At 38.5% G+C, this 27799-nt stretch overlaps 1 protein-coding gene across 1 annotated transcript; it reads right to left on the reverse strand.

Moving 5' to 3' along the window:
- Positions 1–352: 352 nt before the first annotated feature.
- On the reverse strand, positions 353–27799 carry HSPA4L (heat shock protein family A (Hsp70) member 4 like). Its single transcript, XM_035326471.1, has 19 exons — positions 27594–27799; positions 23645–23702; positions 22079–22219; positions 20268–20390; positions 18672–18771; positions 16632–16765; positions 15446–15690; positions 15278–15354; positions 13934–14085; positions 13313–13419; positions 12784–12917; positions 11393–11595; positions 9164–9265; positions 8501–8638; positions 6797–6922; positions 5558–5665; positions 4364–4483; positions 3638–3799; positions 353–3233 (listed from the first exon to the last, which is right to left on the reverse strand). The coding sequence occupies exons 1-19, from the start codon at positions 27698–27700 to the stop codon at positions 3039–3041; spliced, it is 2532 nt and encodes an 843-aa protein (XP_035182362.1). The 5' UTR covers positions 27701–27799; the 3' UTR covers positions 353–3038.

Consider the following 27799-nt stretch of genomic DNA (forward strand, 5'->3'; position numbering starts at 1 on the left):
CAAGCTTAAGGGGTGGTTTAAAATCTGTGCTATACTTCGTTGTGACTTGCCAAGAAGCTTGAAGTTTAAAACGGTGTGATAGAATTTGTCCTTTTTACAGGAAAGTAAAAGATCTTGCTGGTAAAGCAGAAGGAAAGGGTTGTGATGTCTTGTAACTGAACTTACATAAACTTGTAGGCTGCTCCTCTTCTCCCCCCCCCCCCCAAAAACAAACAAGAAACACTAATAATGTTGCTTCCTATTTTATCGTTATGGGATGGAGGGAACATCTTCAAACATAAGAAACCATCTTGTCCTCAATAGAACAGGAAGTATCGAATGTATTGAATAGGATGTTAGCAATGAATACCTGTTTTTTTAAGCTATAAAAGATTCAGGGTAGCACACTACTGTTGGTCCCCCCCCGCCAAAGCTTGTTGTGATGTATTTAAAGGTAATTCATTCTGGTGCTGTTAGGGTGGCCACAAGGTAACTCAGCAGTCCAACGTGCAAAACCTGTTTGAGTTGTGCATAGTTTGAGTAGATGAGCACCTTAAGTCCATGTCCTGGTAAAGTTTTCTTCTTCGTAACAGAAAATGGATTACACGTTAACAGGTCATTCCTTCACACGTTAATGTGAAACTTACTCTGGAAAGACCAAGTTTGCCCTTACAAATGGAATTCTTAACATGTACTTTGTTACCAGCAACCAGTTGCTGTCTGCAGTTTACATGTAGCAATACTCTGCACATCTAGAGACAGAGCACAGCAAAACACTACTCCAGTAAGAAAATCTTACTAAGGCTACTTTTACCATATCTGCTTAAGCTTGACATATTGAACAGCTGTAAAATTTATTTGGCCTTTATGCATAAAAATTGCTTCTACTGCTTGCAATTGAGAATTTAATGACCAAGAGCAGGAGAACCATTTTTTTTTGTTCTTACAGCTGACCTTTCAGTTACTGGAGTGCACATGGGAGATTTCCAATGATCGAGCTCTTCCCCTGCTAGGTATCAGGAAGCCTACTTACTCAACAAATTAATGTTTAGATGGGTTTTAGGAAGCCAATACTTAAGAATGCTAGTTATTACATTACTGTGGTAAAGCCACAAAGATTCTCATAAAGCCTACGGGATGAAAGCTTGCTCAGTCACGTACTGACTTACACAAAGGACAACTACACTGTAGCACAGGCACCGCTTGGGTGCCAAAGATGTGCGACTGCTGCAGCACAAGTCAAGACTGAGATTGCAGAGTATCTGCTGCTGCCTCAAGGTCACTCAGCTTTTGTTCAAGAGCTTTCAGTAAGTAAATGCAAGGTGTCACATCACCCACAACTGACTGAGTAGGGGAGGTGCCTGCAACTCAGTCATAGAAGTACAATCCCAGCACTTGAGCTAGTTCAGCAGCTATAGCTATGTCTGTAAGCGATGCTTCTTTTTTCTGTGAATACGGTGCAGAGTACAGTTCCCCTCTGTCAACCACAGCTTAGGCCTAGGACTCTTTAGTAGCATCCTTTTTAGTAGCATCAGGGCACAGATGAAGATAAAACAGCTTCCAAAGCTGGAAGCAAGAACACAATCCTTGGCTTGTTTACAAGAGCAACAAACTTATAGAGGAGAGCTGCTGCTGGAATGCCTAACACCTGAACAGATAAATGCCAATCTGCAATGGAATTCACATCAGTAAAGTGTTACGCTGCAATTTATGTCACTCTCAGGCTGACATAGCTAATAGACCACTTTTCATGGAGTAGCCCATTCCTCATTCCTGTTCTGGTAATAGAGTTGTTTAAAGTCAGAAGTAAAGCGGCTTGTTTTTAACAAGTGCAACAGTACCTCTGTGACTAGCAGAAGCCTATAAATGTATGAACAGACATTGGATCTTGGTGATGTGCAAGACTAAGGAAATAGTGCCTCAGCTATATAACATGACACTTTCATTAGAAAGTTAATGAGCAGGTAAGCAATTTCAATTGCATCAAGTATCATTTCATCTTTCATCAAGTATCATCAATTTCATCTTTAGGGTGAACATCCATTTTGTATGCTCTTTTGTTTAGATCCTTGGTCAAAAGGAGTGTATGTCAAGTACCACGGGTTAAGCAAGCGCTCAGTATTCAAATTTGCCACAAATACTATTTAAGCAACTTCAAAATTAGATGTGCCAATATCCAGCTCACACAGTACAATTTCTGCTGTTCCTCCTCCCCAGCGTAACATATGATCAAGATGCAGACTTCATTCAAAAATGGAAGTGGAAGTAGTAACATGTGCAGCAAGACATTTTTCAAGGGAAAGCTATGCAACAGTCCCTGTATATTCTACCACTTCATACTATTATCATTAGCATCACCCTATCATAAGCACAGTCCATTATGTACAGCAGTGTGCAATGAGACCATTCATTTCATTTCAGCTAATGGCAGCGCCATTATGAAGTATTTTGTAACTAAGCTTGTTAGTGGTATGGGAGTCTAAAAGTGTTTAAGCTTATATTAGTTTATATGAAAGAGACCGTACAATTTTCATGGTACATCAACAAGATGGACTAGTATGCCAACTAACCTCTATTTTAATATTTAAATTATAACAATACAATAACTAGAAAAGGTCAGTGCTTCAAGTGACAAGTTTTGCCACTTCAATTCCAATATTTTTCCAAAATAAAGATGCAATTAGATCTACACTTGAGCATCAGTAGTGCAATACAGTATCCTTTCCTGAATAAAGGAGCTGAGGTTTATCCACAATAAAAGCTTTAAATAAGGTAGATTGTTGCCATTTATATATCAATTCTGTATGTTTGATATAAAATATATTGGGAAAGCTTAAACTGACTTATACAATCTACATTTGGCTAAAGCTCCACATAAGCAGCATCAATGGAAATGAACATCAGAGGTGTACTTAATATGAAACACTTTCAAAACTACTCGGCAACAAATGACAGAAGGTTGGCTAAGAATAACTGAACATCTGAGGTGTGTACCAGACAAAAAGAATGGACCCTGTGGTTACTTGCACTATTTTAATTAAGTAAAAGAAAAGCAAGGTTTAGTCCACTTCCATTTCTCCAGATGGTTTGGTCTGCTGAGAATTGTCCTTCGCTGGATCAGGTCTTGTTTCAGTACCGCTCTGTCCGTTCACTGGTCCATTGTGTTCACCATTAGCTTTGGACTGCCCGTCACTGGGAAGTTCTACCTTGGGTTTGGGCTTGTATATGATAGGATTACAGAAGCTATCCAGTTCCTGGTTGTAACAGAAGTGAGAGAAGTTACTTGGTGGCACAGTAATTTCATTACAATAGAATGTTTCAAATTTATTTCACGTTCATAATGATGTAGACTTCAAACTTCAAGGACTAGACTTCTCAATTCTATCAAATCTAGAAGCTTTACAGAAAAGAAAGAACCTTCCAATAGCTGAAGAGCTTACAGCAATCCATTTTCTAGCAAACCTATTTTAAGGACTATTCAGAGGCTGCATGTCAAGAGCTAGGACTGTTAACACTGATAAAACTGCCACTCCCTCTATATGACTCTTACCAGAGCTTTATAGATCTCTGTAGGTATGGTATCCTAGCTCAATACAGAGGCTAAAATCTTTTTTTAAAAAAAGCTTTATTAAAATACAGCATTAACGACAATTTTTACCTTGGATTTTGACAGTATTTCTGCCACTTTGACAACTGGATCCTGAGTTAGACTTAGTTTGTTCTGGGCATTCATTTTGCTGTTCAACCAATTCATAGCCTCACTGATGTATTTTTCAACTTTTTCCATCTCAGCAGGGTCTAGGTGATCGTATTTTTCATCCTAAGGGGAGAGATGTTTATATCATCAATTAGTACATGCTTCTCAACCAATTAAGAATTTCAGGGACACACAACCCACTACAGCCCACTAGAAAGAAGGACTTCTAACTAGAGTTTGGTATGAAGAGTGACTGTAGAACTAAACACAGGAAATTATTTTAGACATATTTGAAAATTTGATCTTAAGTGCACACTGCTGAAGTGCAAGTTAGTAGTAAGGAAATTGCAAAAGAACAAAAACTCACCCAAGTAACTAACCCCAAAACATTAGTTTGTTAATTATAAAAACATGGATAACAACCCTAAGTTGAGATATCCATTTCAAATGGTATAAGTTGCCATAAATAACATGTCTGTGTTTAATTCACATTCATGAAGATTTTTTTTTTTTTTTTTGCTACCAATCAAGAATGATTTTTGAAGTTCTCAGGAATGTTAAGTACAACAGCCATTTTAGAGCAGCTTTGAAGTTCATCTGAATAGGATTTATTTTCCAGCACTAAAAATAATCTTACAACAAAATACACATCCATAATAGTTCATTCTGTAAGTAATTTGCTTCTACCTTATTTTTGTATGCCTCTACTGCTTTCATAAGGAGCTGAATCTTTTTTCCAAGTTCATTTAAAACTTTTGGTCTCTCTTCATGTTCCATGTATCTTTCCTGAATAGGCTGTCCAAATTTCTGTAAAGATAAGCACAAACATCTTGACAAAATAGAAGTTTAGCATAGTCTGGTCAAAGAATAAAACATTGCACCAGAAGGCAGACTGCTTTTTCCTCCTTTTCACCCCCTTTCAAAAGCTTTATCTATGCATTTTCCTCCAGTGCAACAAAAAAAGCCCACAACTTTAAACAACGAGTAGTGCTTCTGCCCTTATATGGCTTAGTATTTCGCAGTTATTTTCAGCAAAAAACTCACGGGACAACACACTTGGAGGAGAAGCAATACACATTTTGCACACAGATTTGTACACATGGTTTGAATTCTAAAATAGTCAAAAAATATCTAGTTTTATCATGTTTTTTTCCTTCTTTTGAATACTGGTATCCAGGCAAGGTAGTTGCCTACACTGTTGTTTACATTCCCTTCCCACAAAGAAAACCTAACTTGAGAGGAATCGGAACTCTAGAGTTAGAGACGTATCCTTAAAGATTTCACAAACCAAGTAGTCATCAAAATTCACATTTGCCCTTGAGACTACTGAAGTACTCCAATTTCTTTTTTTGGTCATTACTACTCAAATGGTACAGCGGAAGCAGCTTTTAAAGCATTCTTCAGCCTCTATCATTAGATATTAGCTCAAAAACTGCATTTTATGATCTAGCTATGGCAGACCATTTAAAACAAGAAAACCAGAGTATCTGTTCTCAAGTGTAGTTTTGAATACCTGGGAGAACAGTCAATTACTCTAAAGCCTCTTTCAGTCTGTAGCAAAAACTACAGTTAAGTTATTGCAGCGATTAGATGTCACTCGAGACTGAATGCTTCACTGTGACTATTTTCAAATTAGAAGCACAACTGACATTACAACAACCTCTATTCCTAGTTCTACATGGTGCATTCATTGCACAACTGGACACTAGCCAGATACAACCTGGATATCCGTACTCTGAAGTGAATGGATATAACAAAACTTACATATGTGTACGTACATGCAAACCCCTCGGCAGAACAGCTTGACTTATATTAGCCATGTGTTATGTACATACCCAGCTGCCAACCCCCTTTTTTCTAGAAAAGCACTTAGAGCCTTACTCTTAATTCCTGGAGCTTATCCATGTACACTTGTTTTGGCTGGTCCTCTCCATCTTCATAAAGCCAGTTTTCCGTGTCTTCCAACATCAAGGTCAGCTTGTTTGTATCCTATAAAGCAAGTTACACTGTATGTTGGCAGGGAACAATACAAACAAGACTGCTGAAAAAACAAACCTGTTTCCTTCACCTTTCCTTTGCCTTCAACTGGTAAAAACTGATGGACTTGAGTAACAAGATTTTTTAGAAGGACACAAGAGGCACTACAGCCCTACTAATATGATTCACAGGTGAGCTTCGGGAGCTGCACAGCTTCTGTTTTAGTTTTATATGCAAGCATAAATATTGCTAAGTAAGATTCCTGTGTATTCTTTTTACATGGTAAGTTCTGCTGTTCGGGTTCTCTGATAGCACAAGAGAAGAACAGAATATTGGGACACATGTGCATCTATTAACTCTGAAGTTCAAATTGTTTTATTTGAACTATCAGCTGTAAGCAAAGATAAAGATCTTACTTGGAAATAAATTTACTTGGAAATAAAGATCTTCTTTATGCCCTGAATATATATAAGAGATTGTTTTGAAACTGGTATGAGAAAGACAGCCTCAGATCCTTGAGTTTATACTGGAAGGCCATCTGTACTGGTAATTAGCAGAGCAGACCTTAAAACACGTGCAGTTACGGGAGAGTTGTTTTGACAATTCATTGCCTGTGTACCAGCCACTTATTTAGATGGCTGTTACAGATAAACTATTAAGGAAGTTATCTTTCAGTATGGCTTTTGCAAAAGCCCAGTGTAAAAACTTTACCATCTTTTAGTTGGACTTGAACAGCACATCAGGTTCAACATACTTTTAAGTGGCGAAAGAACCATATTTCTAAGTTAATGAAATGCAGATCAATACAGCAGCTATAAATATTCTGTTTTCTGCTCATTGTCATTTATTCCTACCCATTTATGCTCATTGTGATCTGTCCTGCTTTCCTACACCCCTAACCAAATAATGTTTTGCCTACATCTGGAATGCTTCCCTGCCACTGAGAAACTTCTCTGTCATGCAAATACACTGAGTTCTGTACTGTCTGCAGTGTCAGGCTGAAGCATAGTCTGAACTTCACTTTCGTGAAGTTAATTCATTTCACGTTCTGAGACAAGTCCTACAGATTCCTGCAGCCTCTACATATACCACTGAATTTTAAAGCTTTTTTTATCCAACAGTTGAAATATAGGCAAATCTTACTTCTTCAGTGATGAACTTCTCAAAGACTCCACACAGCTTGTCTCTGAAGTCATATACATATTCTTCAACAGCATTCTTAGCATCGTTTCTTTCCTTCTCTAGTTTGTCTTGCATCATCATCTTCCCCTAGGGCAGATAAAAACTTAATTAAAAAAGCATTTCATGTGTCAAACTTGAGCTATTCTTTTCAAAGTGTAACATAGAACTTTTAAGAAGCCTATTAATTCACAATTACTGATTAAATTTTCACCTTTGTGTACCTTCTCTTCACACCCAGTTAGAACTGGAAAGGGGAAAAAGAGTGTGTTCACATTTAGGAGCACTTCGGCAAGTGCTTCAAAACAAACAGATCAGGAAATATTACAATCTGACCAGCACAGACAGAAATAGTAGTAAAGTACTGGCTTCAGTTTGGAAGTCACTAGGAGTTATTCTGCTCTACAAAAGGTATTCTACTCTTTGCAATGACCAGCTTTCAGAGAGGAACTTCAATTGGCATGATCTTCACAATGGCAGACACGGCACACCTATGAAGTTAGACAGGATCCTCTGAAAGCCATGTTTTCTATATGTAATACTTCGCAGTTTCCTGCTGATACATCACTTGAAGGGCAAAAAACACAGTCTAGCAAGGACACAGCTTCCATAGACCGCCAAAAAAACAAGTCTGCTAGCGCAAATCCTGACCTGTATCAGGTTGTGGTGGTTTTACCGTGCTAGGCAGTTGAACACCACAACCGCTCTCTCACTCCCCCTCCTCAGATGAGGAGGGGAAGAAGTAAAGGAAAGAACAACTCACGGGTTGAGATAAGGATGATTTAATTAAAGAGGGGGGAAAAAAAAAAATATGTATATAATTAAGGAAATATTATTATTAATTAAACAATTCAACTAAAGAGAAAAAAAGGGAAAGGGGAAGAGGGAGGGGGAAAGGGAATAACTAAACAAAACAAGTAAAGGCTATGTGGAAGTGCAGAGGAAAGAAATTACTCTCTACTTCCCACAAATGAGCGATGCTTGACCACGTCGTTGAAGCAGGGCCTCAACGCACGTAGCCAGTGTTCGGGAGGAGGACAGACGTTTTCGCAACGAGAGCCCACCCCTCCCCTCTTCTTCCTTTTTCCACCTTTTATTGCTGAGTGTGACATCATATGGTATGGAATATCCCTTTGGTTGGTTTAGGTCAGCTGCCCTGCTGATGTTTCTTTCTCACTTTTTGCCCACCCCCTAGGAGGGTCAGAGAGAGTCCTGATGCTGTGCCAGCACTTCTCAGCAGCAGACACAACACCGGTGTGATACCACTGCTGTTCTAGCTACAAGTGCAGAGCGCAGCACTGGATGGGCTGCTGCAGGGAAAGTTAACATCCCAGCCAGACCCAGTACACAGGTCAGTCAGTAACAACTCACATGCCTGTCACATACTGCACAGCCTTTACTGGAAATCCTAAGAAATTCCTGCATAAGAAAGTCACTGATTGTTCAGTAACGACAGGCTAAAGGTTGACCTCAGATCTGGATAGTTCAGCTTACTAGTAAAACTGGTCAGAAACAAAAAAAAAAAACAACAACAAAACCAGCAAAATGAAAACCCCTATAACTGAAGACAAAGTCCCAAGAAGTTTTAAATTAGGAAACGTTTATGGCTGCAAATACTTTCCAAGTAACTATCTAGTGACATTAGAGTCATCTTTTTATGCTCCTTACCTCATTTTCTATATAGCAATTGATAAGATCTTGTCCTAGTTGTCTGTAGAGGCTTGCCTGTATAGGTAGGTCAATACTCTTAACTTTCGCTTTAGCCTTTGGCTGGGTTGGATGGTCTTGCTTGTCTCCAGAAGCAACCTGTAAGATTTACACTTTAAGAAACTTCCAAGAATAGAAACATTACTACATTTATGCTCAAAAGGAGTCAAACCAAACTAATGAAGACAGCTACAAATTAATTGCACATAAACAAAACACACAATTATACATTTGCTATTTGGAATCACCATTACCTTAGTTTTGAACCAAACTGGTAGAATTTAATTCCTTTAAATAAAACATGAAGAGCTTTTCAGAAAACTTGCTCAAAAGCTAAAGGAATCTCATATTCTTTTCCATAATGCTTAAATTTCCCTGAACTCCATCTTCACTATAAAACTACCTTAAGTGAAAGAAACTTACTTCAAAAGTCTTGACCACAAATTATGTTGAAAATGTAAGCACTAAGGTAGGATTTCTAACAACCATTTCAGTGTAGCTGTGCTCTTCCACAAACAGTCCCTACGTATTGCAACTAAGACTGATGGAATATATTTGAGAATACTAGGTAAAAATGTCTAAGGGAAAAAATGTTACATTTCCTTATCAATACTGAATACAAACTTTTGTTTCATTTCCTGCATTTTCAGTTTCCTCATCTGCTTGGCTCTGTTGTTCAGCTTGACTCTTCTGAATACCTTCATCTTGATCAACCTGCATTTTATCCTAGGGAAAAAAAAAAAAGTTACATAAATCATACAGCAAACCTTTGCATTGAGTTAAGACTGAGGCCAACTTACATCACAGATAAAGTGGAAAATTCAGTCTTGAAAAGTGTGATTCACTGTAGTTAAACAGACATTTTGATAATACTACTTGTATATCATTCTCAAATTAAATGGAGATTCCACTCGACCCACCCCCTTTTAAATAGTTATGATGCTACCATCCATAGTATTATACTAAGCCCAGTGAATGCTCTGTTTTAATTTCAAAAATAAATATATATGGAATGTATGCAAATAACGGTTTAGAAACACAACACCAACACAGACAGTAACTATAGATTCTCTATGGAACAGCCAGAACTTTGAACAAATACCATTTCTCCCATCAATTTTAAGCTTTATGATCAAAGCAGAAGTAATTTAATCATTGTAATTGTTACCTGCATCTGCCTCACAGGACAATGAAATATCATTTCCGTAGTAGCCTTTTAAAGCACATGACCGATTGTCTTCCCCCGCCACCCCATTTTTCACTTCAATTTATCTGTAGTTCACTTATGCCTTATTTTAAATTTAAGTGTCTTGAAGACATCACTGAAGGACCCGATCACTTGATTTAGGTCAAGTTATGCTATTCCCTGTTGTCATTACAAGATCCTTCAACCACTTATTAATGAAATTTCAAGTTCTCAGGATGACTCCAGTATTCGGGCATCCAGAGCATCAATAAATATAGAGCAGCAGCTGAGGTGTGAAAGGTCAAAGACTACTTCTATTACAAGGAATTAAGATGCATGGATTCACAGACCACATACACATGTAAAAATAATTTGCCATTATTTCTGGGGAATACAAGAAATTAAATATAAGCTTTCAAACTAGTACGGATGCAACATGTTGCAGGTTAGCTGTAGCTGATTTAGCAAAGTTGTAATGATGAAGTTGAAAGTAAGTAGGCTACTTTATCCGTTTTTTTTTTTTTTAAATTTCAGAATAGAAAAAAAATATGTATTTACTGTTCTTACTGTTCACACAGGAAAGGCAACAACCAGTACAAACTGTCTTGCCTACACAAAAAGCTAGAGGTGGGGGGTGGGGAGTACACATATACACCACAAACCTCCTCAGAGTCGGGGATATCATCCTCAATAATGAAAGGAAATTGCTGACAAGCACAGAAGATGTATTAGGATGAATGAGGTACTAACAAACAGAAAGCCTGAGCATGGAAGTGGTTTCTCTCACACTCAACACAGTGTACGCAACTTAGTAACGTCCACATGCAGCATGGTGGTAACACAAAGTGCCAGCTACATCACTTTCAAGTGCTTCACCTGTATACAAAGCTCAGATGCAAAGCACCTGTCCACAAGGAGCAGCAGGAGGCCACCACTGGGGCACCTCTCCCAGCTGTGAAAACACTCCCAGGTACCCAGTCCCCACACCTGGAGCATCAGTATCGAAGCTGCACCTTGGGACTTGCAGCCATGTACTTTTACTTAGTATACAAGATACCAGAAACAAAATTAATCCTCCTTGCACTTGGATGGGAAAACTGACAGCAGAATACTGTGAGCAGGCACCTCTGCAGTACTTCAACACACTGACTAGAGTGAGGCAAGGAAGTCTAAAATCCTAACCTCTCAGTACCGGTAACAACATTACACATTTGTTTCCATTACCCCCCCCCCCCCCCCCAACCGCTCCGGCTTACAAGCCGTTTTATAACAACTACCAATAGCAAAGCGCTCTAAGTGAAAGGTCTATGAAAAAATAGCATGTTGTTCTACTCAGTGAAAAGGTAGTACTTAAACATCAACACATTTTGTGACCTGGCAAATTGCTTGTAATGTTTTGATAACAACATAATACCAAGACTAGTAGAGAGATGTTAAAATACAGTGAAAAATATTTTCTTTGCAATCTAGTTCTTTTACACTCTTGTTATCATAGTACCAGTACTTTAATAATAAACAAACATGAAGAAATGTGTTATGTAACTGAAGAAATCATTCAAGGGTGGAGAAGTAGCAATTTTCAAAAGCTATACACTATGATTTCATCCCCAATTATCGGCTCTCTTGAAATAGTTACAAGGAGTGTAGATATTTACAAGTTTACATACCAGCTCATCATCTCTGCCTTGGTTCTTGCTTGATGATTCAGTGTCCATAGGTGTGTCATTGTGATCTCCCACTATGTTCTGCTTCTCTATTATAGAAGCATTAGCCACGCTGAAAAGGCCATGAATATTGACACGCACTTTAACCTTCACTTTGGAATTGTCACCATCGTGTTGGGGACCAACATTTTGAATAGTGAAACGCCCTTTAAAACAAAAGGTTTTAATTATTGTTCAAAAAGAACGACAAAAAACAAACAACTAGACAAAGAAAGAAAAAGAAAATACACAACTTCAAAGCTGTTGATTGAAATAGCAACTTTATCAGATCAACTCTATTCAGAAACTTCTTACTTAGTTGATAGTTCTACAATGTAACGTCTACCAGACAAATTAAAATCTGGTTCCTCACTTATTACTAATCTGTACAGCCACAAGACATTTTTAAAATATTCAACATAATGTTATTAGATGTTACACTTCTCTGTTGCCTTCTCTAAACCTAGAGAAACACTAGAGAAACTTCTGTGATTTGCTTCATATGGTTTCTTTCATTCAACTCTAACTCTGCACTGAAAAATAAAACAGTAACAGAGGAAGGTGCCCTTTGAATTTGATAACGCAGATACACTGCACATTTTGAAGACCAAATGGTGTGTTTATCAAGGCCTCCAGAAACAGCGAGGTTGATGTTCTCAAAACTGTTGCAAATGTGGAAGTAATGCAGAATGTGTATGTAGAAATGAGAATGCTCTTTCCTGAAGATGACAGACATCTTGAAAAGACACTCAAAAAAGGCAGTACCAAGTTTATACCTGACAGAAATTAGTCAATAAAATCAACTAGCTTAAAGACCCTGAACAGTTAGCTACTAATTGTGCATAAAGCAGTATTAGCTACAAGTAAACTAATTCATACCATGCAATTAGACTTTACTACAGATGCTTACATTCAGAGGACACCTACGTTGTATTTTCTCAGATTAGCAGAAAGAGACATGACAAATACCTATCTAGACAGATAAAGCATCAACAGCTCCTTTGATCCAATTTCTTTGAAAAGATCTGGGCTGGTGGGTACTTCAGATCACGTTCAATTTTACACAAGCTTCAAAAACCAGAAAAGAGAGCACTAAACTCATTGTGCCTATATTTTTAAAACATTTAGAAATGATGAAGAAAGTAAATTTCCTAGTAACTGCCCTAAGGTGACGTTGATATTGTTTGATCACTGCACCTAAGCCAAGAAGACTGTTCCGAGCCTTTCTAAAGGGGCTAGGCTTTTCTATAATCTAGGAAATATGGAGGTAAAGCCTCTTACATAAAGGAGAGCTATCCTTTCTCATTGTCAACAAAAGCTGTCTTTTTTTTTAATTATTATTCATACGTTCTTACCTATTCTGGAATCAGGATAAGGCACTTCATGTGGATGGGTATAGTAAGCTTCCAGGTCAAAAGGCTCTTTTTTGTGAAAAGTAATTACTTTTGAGAATGGAGCAGCATGGTTCTTACTGAAGACTTCACATTCCCTAAAACAATACATTATTAAATAAATTTAAACCACTGAGCATAATACAATGGATAATCAAGTTATGTTATGAACAGCAGCCATGCTGAACAAGCCACCAAATAATTTACTTAAAATGTCAGTGTCTGTCAAGACGTGCACATTAATGGCCTATAGGTCTCAAAATTGACTACGTACTTTATGTCACCTCAGCAAAACTAAAAAAGTTCACACATTGTTCATTTTTAATTAACTGTATTTCCAATTATCAATCAAGAAATAAAACAAGAGAAGAAAAAAAGAACTGCTGAAATAGGAAACTTAGAAGTCTGAAGGCCTAGTCTTCCACACAGCTCAACATTTTTCTTAATACACACATAAAACTCATGTTTATTTACCGGGCATCATACAACTTACCCCGTTCCTTCTTCATAAGATGATTTCCATCTTAACGTTATGGAATAAGGAACAACATCAGTGATGGAAAATTCACGCACTTTAAAAGCTGGGGAAAGAATTGCACACTGGAAAACAAAGACCAGAATTTTATTACATCCACCTAACAAAATAAAGTACAACAATAAATAACTATGTGTAGAAAGGCTACAATGCATACAAGTACATTGAGGTCCTGATTACCGCTGTATTTTTAACAGAAACTTCCTACTTTTAGTAGGAAGTTAATTCAATGGAAAGACTTAAATAAATTAAGGTAATAGTAACAGATGCCATTTCTTGAGTGATGGTCATTAAAGATAGAAGCAAAGCTTCCAAATGACTTACATGAAGTAGAACTGTGAATTCAGGTCATCAAATTTAACAGGTCTCTATCTAACAAGACCATTCCTTTTAACGGGACACAGTGGCAAGCTACCAAACCTAATACAATAATTTCTGACATAGTCACTGTCACCAATTGTTTACGTAGCAAGTAAGACTTTGTACCTTGTTTCATCTACTATGCCTCTTGGTTTTGATTAGTTACACTGCAGTAGACCACAAAATTAAATGAGCAATACTGAATTTTAATATCCATACCTGCAAGGCACAGCCTCTTGCAACAGCTTCGTCAGCATTTAGTGTGGTGCTCATTTCTTTACAGAAAAAGTTAGAGATCTGTTCCTTCACTGCTGGAATTCTAGTAGCCCCACCTACTATTTCTATACTGTAGATATCTTCACGGTCAAGTTCTAGAAAAGAGTGCATGGCCTTCAGTTATCATCAGTATATCAAAAAGCTGTCTTTGGACAACCAAAATGAGATTGAGTTCTCTTACTATCTATACACTGTCACAAGCACTGAATATATTCAACAGCCAACAAGACCTTTAAGACCAGATTCATAGTGCTACATCTTACTCAAACTCATCACTCCTACAGACTACACAATTTTCTGGTTGCACAATCCTGGAAAATGCAGAAGCAAAGCATCAAATAGGGCTTACTTGATGACAGCTGCTCTTCAAAAGTGCCTTGTCCATATGTATCCTCTTTCTGGTGGGCATAAACCCAAGTGTGTGATAAGGTTTTCTTTAGCACCCCTGTATTACTGGGTGGCAATAACTCACTCCTCCCAAGCAAGAACCAAATAAACCCCAAATATACCTCATTATATGTTTAGTTTAATGTTGGTTGCCAATACACAAAAACAAAATCCTTGACTAAAAATGTATAATAAATATTAAACTGTGCTTGCAGGGCAACTTTAATTCTGGATTCAAGATATGTGGAGGAAGTGATCTCAAAATCTCAAACAGCTGTCAGTCCTTGTATGGTTTTGCTCAGCAGTTACTTAAGTTCTTATTTCCAGCATTAGTTAGAGCCAACTCAAAAATAAGCAGATGTTTTCCCTTTTAGTTGAAGATGCTAAAAACTGCATAAACCCTTTTCCTATGGAAGTCTATTCCTCGCCTTTATAGCACACTATACAGAAGAGTTGTTATTTGCACATGCTTCAGATAACTTATTTTAAGAATATACTGCCAAGTTCTCAGGTCAGTGAAGATGTATGTATCATATATGGAACAGGCTGGCCAGACAATTGCAAAGCATTCTAGTAAAAAATGACAATCGTGTTCCCCTCTCTTCCCCGCCCCCACTTTTTTAAAAAAATCTTTCCACGGCCCAACCTTTTCCATTTCACAGGGTGAATGAGGGTCAATAAGTCAAGGTTGCAGAGTGGTTTGTGCACCAAATGATGCAGGAATGGGATCATGCATACATGACAAGCATATGAATGGAACTTACATTTAACTTTTCAGTACTTAGCTTTGCAATTCTAATGAATACAAAAAATACATTAAAGAGATAATCATTAAAGACATCTAGGATAACTGCATTACTACTTACTTTCTAGAATCAAAGGTATCCAGCTCCTACTTACTTGCTTGTTCCATGGCTGCTCTTAGAGGAGGTTCCACTCTGGACAAAAGGGCAGCACACAACTGCTCGAACTGAGCTCTGCAGGAACAGGACATATGCTTCATATTACAAGACAGCTGAGATACCACACTTGACTACACTTCAGTAAAAAAAAAACAAACCATGGTACCTGTTCATCTTGCTGGAGACATCAAGGTCATTCATGAAGCATTCAATATTGAGTGGAAGGTCAGAAGCGTTTGCACTCATAAGCTTCTTTAGTTTTTCACATTCCTGATACAATCGTAGCAGTGCTCGGGGATTCTCTTTTACACTCAGCTTGTATTTTGTCCTAAATTCTTCAGAGAAATAGTCTACCAAAGCCTCATCAAAATTCCTTCCACCTAAGAAGGGGTCAAAGGTAGTAGCTAAGACCTGCATAAGAGTGAAAGAACAAATGACAAATTATTAAAAAAATGTTTAGATATAGAGATAGCTCTCATATAGTCACTGGTTTTACAAGTCAGCACCTTTAAGAACAGGTTTGATGTGACAGAACCCTTTGTGGATTTCTCACCATCTTCTGTCAGGCAAGTGACAGAACTTAAAAAAAAACAAACATAAATGACTCTTCTCAATTAGTTTCTGCCCTTGCCAAATAAAGTACTACTATTATTTTAAGAAAAAAACATCACATTTATTGTGCTTTTTACTACCATGCTACAACCCCTACTCAGTTTACTAGCTCACTAAAGAAAAAGCAGACTAGGATAGCTATTTTCTCATGCTATTACTAGTTCTATGACATTTACCCAAACCAAACAACAACCGCTATCCTCTTCCATATGACTTCAGATGAAGACTACATGTTGATAGCAAAGATATTTATGAAACATTCAATCACGAATAGCTCATACTTCAAAGATAAAACTCTCAGAACTACAAAGTGAACACAGTTTTATTTCATGTTCAATGGAATTTAGATTTTAAACCTTCACATTCATGGCAGGAAAAATAATCATCATAGAACAATTTAAGGCAATTCAACGATTCCCTATAGGTAAGCAAGTTGCTCAAATACAACGCTTGTAAGATTACCAGAACACATAAATATTTCATTCAAATAGAGAAATGACAAAACCTATGCATTTGCTTAATTGTCAAGCACTTTTCAAAACAAGTTTTTGGTTACTTCATTTCTGCATTCTTATAAAAATAGTTTTGCCAGAACTACCAAAAGAAAAATCAGAAAACTTTTTTTTTTTTTTAAATATATATTTAAAGTTTAAAAAACTTCCCATCAAATAGTATTTTGAGTATTGTTCTATTAGATACTTTGGGAATATAAGACTTTACAGTATGACTCAGAAGCTTACCTTCAGTTTTCCCTTGTTAAAAGCGCAGATGGAGACTTGGTATGCAGAATGCCCCATATCTACAAAGACCACGTTTCTTGGTTTCTCGTCCAAGGCTGGCAGATCTTGCTTGTATATTCCATAGGCGAGTGCAACTGAAAAAGAACAGCCCGTGGAAATTAAGGCAAAGCTGTGTACCAATGTAAAGTATCCATTAAAGGCACTACCAAAAGAAGGACACTGCCTATTTCCAGTTTTTCTAAATACCTCCATTACTCTACTCAGATAGAATAGAACATAAGGGTGCAAGGGGACACGAGTTTTAGACCATATGAGCTGCCACATTCTTTATTTTTTTTTTTATTTATAATTTTGCTATTATACATGCTAATTCCTAATTGCTATTTGAGTGTTCTGTATCATCTCTCTTTTCTAAAGCAACCGCATGCTGTGTGCCTCCAAAGTACAGTAATTTAGTAACATATGCTCCATCATAAATTTAAATTTTTAGATCCAGGATTTTATCAGAACAGTTATTTTTGTTTTCTGTTTTAGAGTTACTGTACATATACAGTGAACTAAAATATACTGCTCATATAAAGTCATCACAAACAAAACTAAGATAACAGCATTTTTCATTGTCAACAGAAGAAATTAATGTCAAGTGAACGTTTAAAACTAAAGTATCACGAAGTATTTCAGTTCTGCTTGTGCTCAAATTAACACTGTAAATTATAAAAGTAAGGAGATGAAGTCTCATGCTTACAACTCTCCTTTGAAATTACTTTCAGTATTTTAGCTCAGTTTTGCAAAAATTCAAGTATGCTCAAGAAAAAAATGTTTTCAAAATTGGTTTATAAGAAACTAAGATTTCAATACCCTCCTTCATTCAGGAAGCTGGTTGAAACTTCTTAAGAGAGAATTTAAATCAAAAAATGAAATTACTGGTTTAAACTGCTCCAAATTCAGTTCCCATGAAGCGTAGCGTATTTCTATGACCAACTGTAGAACACACCAAAAACTAGAGAAGGGCAGTAAGTTACTTTATGGAAATAACAGTCGTGCCAACACTACAACTGACAGATTTTTCCACAAGTTTGAACTGTCATTCTCCCACAGACTTATGTTTGACTTGATTTGAATAGTTTGAAAAGTCATAACTGAACTTTCTATATAAGAGCAGCGTCTGCTTGAAAGAAAGCTCGATAAAAATGCAGTTTGCGTTGAGGTAACTTTTAAACCATACATGAGGAGTAGTTAAAAATCAAAGTTAGTTGGACTACGCAGTTTAAGATTTCACTTAAATGTATTTTATTTCAAGTAAATATTAGATTACAATAAAAAAATGTATTCCCCTAAGTATTTCCACGGGATTTATTTTTATTCCAGCATAGTCAATAAACTGTAAAGAAAAATCTGCTATATCCTTGTTTTATTTAACTTCGGAGAGGATAACTTTATTAACAGCTAACTGCAAGTAAAGGGACATGAATGAGAGTCATTTGGAAGCGTGTTGTAGAGCAAAATCACGGGAAACATCACTCTTAAAAGACCCCACAACACATCTGGTAAGTAATGTATTTACTGCAATCTTTCAGACAGTAAATATGCAAGTTACATCTGATAACAGTGCATTATAGTACCACCTAATACAACTGAAAATTTAGGTCAGGGGCATATCCCAGCTAGGCTATTAAGGGATTCTGATGCTAGCTTTGGCTTTCTGGATCTCTCTGCTGTAGCTCCACAGTATAGCAGAGGTAAGCAGAGAAAAACCCCTTCATTTCAGAAGCAGGGGAGCTACTTTCAAGTGGCATTGTATTGAGGTTACGAAATACAAACTCTCCTCCTGTCTTATAAGATCTGAGCACCACCCCACTGACAGTTACTGCGTTTCTAGTTCCCAAGCTGGATTGGGCAGTACAAGCCTGGATAGCTTTTTCCCAAGCTCCTTATTGTGTAACAGTAGAGTGTCATCGCTCTTGCAGATTCAATAGCTTGAGCTGTTAAAAAAGCATTTATCCACATTGCTGCTTTATTTCTGTGCACCTAGGCCCTTACCTGCTGTAGTTTCATTCATCAGTTTCAGACAGTTTAGTCCTGCAATCTGAGCAGCTGCCATTACAGACCTTCTCTCAGCATCAGTGAAAAAACTGGGTACCTGTTTCCAAGAAATAATTACATAGGATATTATGACATATGAACCTCTTTAAATTAAAGTCAAACTTATCCATTAAGGAAGTCTATAAATAGAGAAACCACAAAAAACTGTTATAAACTAACCTCAGATGAATAAGGCAGTCCAAGTAAAACATTTAAGTAATTCATTTTACTGCACATTTTAATTAAAATTTCAAAATGTAACAAAAATTAAGCGGAATCCATACTTGTTTTAAACAGTGCATTTATGCACCAAAAAAACACTTCAGATTCTTGTGATGAACCTTTGATCTTAAAATTAGCAGTTCAAAACATTTTAAGAAAGTTTCTGTAATTTACACATTTATATATAAATTTATACATATATATAATTTATATGCATTTATATATACACTCACCTATACATTTATACAGCACAAAGTCAAACAAATTTGCTAAATTAAATATGAATAAATAAAAAGCTCCCCCAAAAACTATTGCAGAAGCTCAACAGAACTAAGCTTATTTTCAGCACCACTAACCTAAACTTTGCATTACAACTGGAGATATGTGCAGCTGTGGAATTTTTGGTAATTGCCTAAATGACAGCTCCAGCTTACAGTTCCCTACAATCTTCAGTTCCACCAGGAAGAGCCAAAGCACAATCAAAGCCCATTTAGAAACAGGCTGCAGTCAGTTAAGACCCAAGACTATATTCATAGTTTCTATTTTGTTGGCTACCACTTCAGTGTATTATTACCAAGAATTCTTATTTGTGTGGAAGGTGTTCTCTGTACATGTCTTTGTATACCATAAGGAAGCAAGAAAAAAGATCAAAGTATATTTCTAACAGCTAAAGCACACAGCTTTCCAGTTCCCATGCCTCTGTCTAACAAAGGGAATATCCCCAATACTTATTGCCCAGAGCCCTCAGCAGGAGAAGCGAACAAAGAAGGTGAAAAGCAGACACTTAGGACACAGTATCAGGAACAAATTCTCTTGCCTAAGTTCCGCCACCATGCCCATGCCTCCCATGGGTGAGCGGCCTAGCTAAAAAGACCTATAATAAAGCAAACCAGCCAAATACCAAGACCTCTTCAAACAAACGTAGGCAATTCATGCTTCTTACATTGCTAGTATATTATCCTCAGCAACACAGATTTCAGGCGACTCTCAACTACACTACAACTAAAAAGAATTCAACTTTTGGACTGGAAAAGAAGTGCTTACACATAAAATACTTCTCATTTATAGCAGGAAAGCTATGGAGCACTGAACCAGCCTGGATCAGCTTAAGTAGTATGCTCTCTCAAACAAATTTTAACAAAATTTCCATTTTCACACACATGACTACAAAAGCATTACCTGCTAGAAAAAAAATGTAATAAGGGCCCAAGTTTTTGACAATGTGATTTCTAACCACCACTTGCATCTCTTTCCCACTGCACCATGGCATAAATGATACTAGCTTATGTAAAGGTATCTATAAACAGAACTGCGATACATGTTACAACTTACTGAGATCACACAGTCAGCCACTGGTTTCTTCAGAGCACTTTCTGAAGTCTCTTTAAGCTTGGCCAGTAACATTCCTGTAATTTGTTCAACTGAAAACAGTCTATCTTCATCGAGGTATCTCACCTGAAATAGAGGATTGCAATTCTGTAATACATCTTAACATGTTAAGCTTTACCAGCAACAATGGATGCCATTTTGCACTAACAAGAATTTTCTCCTGGACCAGAAGGCAAGTGAAGAGTTTTGCACAAGATTTCAAAATAAAATGACATCAGAAAAACATGTTGTTCTCCCCACCCCCCTTCTTGTTTTTTAAGAAAAGACAAGTACCACCAAAAAAAAAATCCTTTCACACATCAATCACCTCTTCTCTGAGATACACAGTTTGGACATATTTATAATTTTGAGTAATGAGACAAGTTTAACACCAGACTGAACACAAGTAACTCTCCACATGAATTAACGCTATGGATTCCTGCTACCTACACCAAATTGTAAATGGTTCAAATTAGCTGACCATTGTTTTGTGGAAAACCTTGACAACCGAATTATCTCAAGGGGCTATTTCTAAACACTACAGTACTTTTGTTCAGTGGTTTTGATACTAAAAAGAGATGTAAAATATATGTAAAATCACCTTCTTCCTAATGCAAACTAAAAAATTGGAGTTCTGGAGAAAACCCAAGAATGTATTTCCTGCAAGGGTCACTCAGACGTGTGGCAATTCCTTGCCACAAACAAGGCAATCCCAATTGCCCTGTTCTTGGGAAGCACATCTGAATCTGGAAGCTTCACAGGAGGCATATGTCCTGAACTCCTGCAAGGCTGCTGTTTAGTAATCCCAAACACTCCTGTGCAGGGAAACCCAGAAAGAGGAGCAGCAACTGTATTTACATTGGCAATTACTATGATAATAAGTACCTGTACAGGACAAACTGAACTCACTTCATGCAGTCTAAAGCCCCTTCACAAAGCAACCCAAAGTGCAAGCTAAGTGAGGATGACAGGGAGATTTAATTTCGAAGTACATTCGTGATCTAGATTAAACTGCTAATGGTAGATGCATTCAGAGACTTAAGCCATAACGTCTGAATTTTAGAAGTACAGTTTCCAATCATTTAGTTTGGAAGCAAATTAAAAATAGCTTATTCAGATTAAATCTTCAGAGAGTTACCCTGTTTTCCTGACACTTGGTCTCTGCATTTCCAGACAAATTGAGATGTCACTAATAATCACACACTGTAATTGAAGCTATTTGAAGGTAAATCTAGTAAACTACAAGCAACTAAGGGAGACTACAGAAAGCTAGTAAAATTGATGAGAAATCTCAACAGACATCTCAGACAAAGTACTATGCTTAGTGAATGTTACTGCAGGTTCATCTTTTGAGAAGAGCAGATTTATTACATGGTTTTATTCAAGGTGAATGAAACCTAAGCTTAACCTTTCTGAGGTTAGTTATTAACATTTTCAAGTGCACCTGTACAACAGATGACAATAAATTTTTGCACTACATTTACTAGAAGACACAAGTATGTAATATAGAAAAAGTATTGTAAAACTTCCTGAACAGAAAGAAATTAATGAATTATAGGAAGGAATGAGAAACGTAGCTAAACTATGCCAAGGAAGGCTTTGCATGAAATAAAAGGCATTACTGTACTGGTTAGTCACCTGATATTTCTTTTCAAAAAGAATTAAGAATATATTTAGGGTTTTCTTAGGGAAAACATAATTCAAGTATGAAGTGGCACAGGTTTCAAGCACTCATCTCTAATACTCGATATATTCTGTACAAAGCTCTAACTCACCTTTACTCCTACAGAGCCATTCGGCATCTTCTGAAGTTCGTAAGGAAGTTTGGCCCTTTCAGCTTGTATGTAAGGATCTTCAAAGGCTCTTCCATGCAGTTTTTTGAAGCCATGTAATGTATTTTTTACATTTGTGACAATCTGTGAAAGATATTTTATCCTTAGTTACCTATAACATGCAGACTACGGAAGACCACATTCTTGTTATGTTCAGCGTACTGCACATCCTGAAGAACTATTTTAAGCCCCACACATTTACTGGAAAAGAAAGGGTGCAGGGAAAGAAACACCCTGTTTTTAATCTATGGTCTCCATTATAAAGTTCAAGTTTGCTTCCCTCTTTAATAACTATTAGCTTGCTACCATCAATTTTCATCGCACCTTTTAATTTAAAGGAGCTTCCCAATATAGTATGCAGTACAGGATGTATTAAATACTGCGGCACTGATAGTCTACAGCAACAAGTTAAGCTATTACCTACATTAACTTCAAATGAAGCTTCGACAAATTAATGCATTCCACTTCCTTTAAAATAATACTCTAAGTCAGATTCCATCTGGACATAAAATCTTCCCACACTTATTCCCTCATCAGTGTTTCACCTGAATTTTTTTAAGGACAGATTTTTAAGTAAACAAAAGACTGTTCAGGTCTAAATACTAACACACAATATTTAATTAAGCTATCAAAAGGAGTTACTCCAGGGTAAACTACTCCAGCAGAAACTGGTCTAGTTTACTAGGCTAAGTAACAAGTATTATAGTTGGAAACATTACTGACAGGACACCTTCTAACCAGCAAGTTCAGGGGCTGAGCTCAGATGAACGGTGTAAAGTTTCATGGAACAAAGGCAATGCAGCCTCTGCCACGTGCTACCGGTGGGCTCCATTACCTCTACATCCACTGGGCAATGCTGGAGTTAAAGGTCCAGCTGCCTACTCGACCACTCTACTATGGGGAAGGATGTCCCCTCAGAACGTTAACATGATGCATGAATGCAAAGGAGAGGGGAAGACACAATCTATTTTGACTTTCTGGACTCCTACAAGTTTTTAAGCATTTTCCTTGCAAAGCAGTTCTTCTCCGAGGTTGTAAGTGAAGTCAAACACAATTGGAGGAGTTGTATTTCTTTTCAAAGTTCCAAATTAAAACACTAAATTACGCAGACACATTAATTTAACTTTATAACCGATAACTAGTATTTATACCAAGCTTTTGTTTTTCAATTTGTTTCAACTTCTCAAAACCATACGCATGGTACCCCTATCCCCCAACTCCTTGGAAGAAGATGTAAGAATGAATTCTACTCTTGCTGTCACAAGCAGTCAAGAGGAAGATACTCTACTGGGAAAGAAACTAGATATTATCCTGTTTCTCCTCATTCTGTACTCTAAATAAGGAAATGAATTTAATAGAGAATGTACTATTGATGCAGCTTATCGTGAAACATACACTTATAGTAGACAAGTTACTTTAAAAGACCAAGTTTATTCATTACTTCTCTTTTCACAGTTCAACAAGAAACAAGTCAGGTCAGTAATAATCCCAACGCCCCCGTCTGCTTACCTGGCTCTTTGCTGCATTCCCAATGGCCCGGGTCTTGGATCCTAAAGATATACAAGCTCTAAGAAAAAAAAAAAAAAAAGAAATTTAGCTTTAAAGGGAGGTGTTATAAAATACTTCTACATTACTCTAATAAAACAAAACAAACGAAAAGTCAAGAAGTACAGCAGCAGAACACAGTTGTGTATTTCACAGCATTACTGCATGAAGCACCAGAAATTGCAGTGCAATTCTAGTTTTGTTCTCTGCAAATTAATTTAGAAACTGCAGGCAACCACAATTGCGTTCACTGCATTTAAAAAATTTCTTTAAAGCTAGCGTGTTCTACAGATCCTGCCATGAAGGTGTGGAATTAATAGTTTTGGGTGACGGGTCATAACCAGACAAGGTCTGGGCCATCCAGTTAAAACCCCTGAGCTCTACTGCTCGAGTTTTCTCGACACGGTGATTCCGCAGTCAGAAAGCGACACACCTTGGCACTGAGACAGCAATTACAAGTAACCCCCAAGCCCGAGGCAAACACACCAGCTGCCAGCACCACAGGCTGGGACACTCAACTGGCTGTGGCACCTGCAGTTGCTGCTTCCTGTGTACCCCCGAGCCTTGGCTCCAGCTAAGGCCACCTGAAGACACCAGCCTCCACCTGGCTGCCTCCCTACTGGCTTCCCAGAGCTCTGCAACAGCACCAAGCGCTGGCCTGCTTCTGAATGAGCAACGGCACCAGCGAGAAATACAGGTAGCAAGGAAACAGCACTGTTCATGGCCTCAGCCAACTGTCCCAGCAGCTACTGAAGTGTAACTTTAGCCGTTAACAGCTCCACTAATAATGCAGTTACTACGTGTTACTTTTAATTTATTCTGTAATCAGTCCATCATCTCATCAGTGCACTTCCAAGTACTGTCAGTGGTGCTTTTTTCCTCAAGTTACCATTGCCAGCTTTGTTTCTACAGATTTCAAATAAAACTTGTTTTCAAGTTCTTGTTTCCAATAGAGAACCAATCTGTCTAAATTAATTTGGCAGTAAATAAACCATACAACCCAGATTCATATGGTTTACTCTTCAGCTTAACGAATGCATAAAGGTCACTATAGTGGATTACTTTCTGCCTCTGCTCCTCCTTTATTACATGAGGGCGCTGCATCCAATTTGGCAGCATTACCTAGCAACCTCTTCTGCTGCAACACCACCCTAAACACTCACAAGCTTCACTGGATTTAACTGCTGCACACTGACAGCACGCTGCCCTACATTTTCAAAGACATGGTTTAGTTTTCAATAAAAGCTTTTACTATTTTTTATGTTGTTTAAACAGTTTACAAGACGTTTATTTTATGGCTTGTGATTACAACTTATTATTATATTACACGTTTTCTGTGCAGGAATTTGCCTCTGTTGACAAGCAGCATTACGTGCTAATACCCCTAGGCAGGGCATGAAACATCAAGTCTGAAGCCACTCAACCAGATGAGTCTTGCCATGGTTCACTTCCAGCCAGTTCCCGCACCAGGGGATGGGTGGTTTCTCCCTTGGCTGGGAAGCTAAAATGTCAAAAACCAGAAGGTGCCTGCCCTCCTCGGCTCCAAATGCTGGAGCCATACCCAAGACAGCCCTCTAGGAAGCACAGCCACCACCAGGAGGAAACAACTGCACTGCCTGCCTCCCACCTGCCTCAGCTTAATGGGAAGGGAGGATCTGAGCAGGACAGAGACTTTTCTAACACAGCAGCTCTCCTCACCAGGACATTTCAACCCTCTCCACTCACTGTTTTAAAGAAGATGCTACATCATTGTTTTAATTACATTTTGTGATTGCACTAATTACATGTGGTCTGAAAAAATAGTTATTAAAAAATTATGAGCTATCAGCAATCACTTTTTTTTTTCCCTCCACAAAACCCTGGTGGTGAGGCATACTACTTGAAAACACCATTTGCCATGGAGCTATTAACACCCCAGGCTCACTGGAAATGCACGCAACATCTGACCTGCTGGAGTTCTCAGCTCAGAGAAATGAGGTGTCAGTTAACATCAAAAGAGACAACAAGGCCAAAAGCCTGAAGAAACATTGTAAGTTTTGCTGAAATGGCTGGCTCAATGGAAGAGCATTTCCTTTCAAAGCTTGAAGACATGCACTGCCAAAGAAGATGCACATTTTACAAGCGCTAACAATCCCATGCCTTCAATTATAGATGTAGGTTGGAAGCAACAAATCACCCAAGTGTTTTTACAACTGGGACACTCGATTTAGGACTCCAAGAGTACTGTATGGAACTGTGATAATGTGGCGCTGTCTTCCTGAGCTCTACACCGCTTTTGTCTGCAGCACAGGGGCATGCTCAGACTCACACTGCACAGTCCACAACTGTATTGCAAAGGTATCCGAATCAGCTCCAAAGGCAGGCGCTGGCTGCGCTAATTAGCCTTGCCCAGAAAGAGTAATTAGCCCTGCACAGCACAGCCAGGACTGTCCTATCTTCAGGACGTAACCCAGTATCTTTACATGGCTTAATAACATACTATGAACAGAAGCATACCAGCTTGTCCAGAGCCAGTTCAGGATTTACTTTGTAAATCTGAAATTAAGTCCCAAGTATTTGGGATGCATCCAACCAATGTTAATTATTAGCTAACGTCAAATGTTTAAATGATGTAAGCACCCCTATAGGAACATATAAATAAAGAGCTCATTTACCACGTTGCTATGCTCAACAAGTGGAAAAGTTTTGATGGTTTAGGCATTGTATCTGCCCAAACCTATTCAAAATAAGGTTTAGTTACTGTGGTACGTTTCTGTAACAGTAATAAACCTGTAACGTTTCTGTTTCCCCCCCTTTTTTTTTTTTAAGCTTGCTTCAAAGTATTACCATTAGAAAAGAATTCCTTTCTGTATTATATAACCCTTTTATATTGTAGTTTGGAGAAAGAAGAAAAAAGCCAGGAGAAATGTCAGTCAGTGAGGTAACTACTGCCTTTTCATATCAGGCACTCAAAGCACTACCTTACTAACTGCCTGAACTCCCTCCCTTTCACAATCACTTTGCACACATCTTGAAAGTATAGGCACTCATAAATTTAAGTGAAAAATATTAAACACAAGGAAGCCTACCTAACGTCTACCTGCAAAGAACGCACTCCAAGAACAGCTAAGAACTAGCATCATTCATTGTCCTGAAGGGGGAGGAATTTGGCCCTAAACTGGGGATTCTTAGGGCCAAAGTTTCCTTGATCAGGATCAAGAGGTCCCAGAGGTTCTGTTTTCATCAAACATGCACAAGGATAAGTCCTCCTTGGGACTTCCGAATATGAGAAGCAAGATATTTCATCTAGGTAGTAAAAAATATTTTCAGAGTGTACTCTGAAGAGGTAGTATGCATATGGTACCATTCAACTTCTTTCTGCATTAAAAAAAAAAAAGGAAAAAAAAACTTATAAAACAAACCAAAATCTGTATTTCTTCGAGATCAAAAGGACAGAGATACTGAAGTTATTACGGCCTCGTATGGCCTTGCACAGCCAAAAACTTTCCGCTGTTGGCTATGAATTCCTTTTACAAAGAGAAGGACGACCCAAACCTCGAGCTTTACGGATTTTTCCCGATCCCCCCTGAAAAGCACGCACAGACGGGGCTCCCCAAGGCCCAGCCGTATCCCCTGGAAACGGGGGCGGCCCGTCCCCCCCCCCCCCCCCCCCCCTCCCCCTCCCCTCACGGCCAGCACGCAGGTACCGCAGGGCCAGCGGCAGCGCGGGGGGGGTTTCGCTGCGTGAAAGCCAGTCGTTACGGGGCCAGGATAAGAAAATACCTATGCGCTGTGTCCCCGGAGCCGGGCCGGCGCCTCAAGGGCACGGAGGGGCCGGCAACCGAGCTGAGCAGCGCCTCCCGGGGCCCTGCTCCCTGAAGGAGCCGGCTCCCGGTGCGCGAGGAGCAGCGCGGCCGCGCCGGGCGGTACTCACGGCGTGCAGCGGTCGCTGTACTCGTTGGCGATGGTCTCGATGCCGCCACTGCGCGCCACGCCAATGTAGCAGTTGAGGAAGCCGAGGTCGATGCCCACCACGGCCATGGCTGCGCTCCCCTCCCGGCCTCCTGCCGCCGCCCGCCCGCCCGCACCGCCCCGCTTACCTCCCCCCCCCCCCCCACTGCGGAGCGCCGGCCGCCAACC

This window comes from Oxyura jamaicensis, chromosome 4, assembly GCF_011077185.1.
Source record: "Oxyura jamaicensis isolate SHBP4307 breed ruddy duck chromosome 4, BPBGC_Ojam_1.0, whole genome shotgun sequence".
NCBI lineage: Eukaryota > Metazoa > Chordata > Aves > Anseriformes > Anatidae > Oxyura > Oxyura jamaicensis.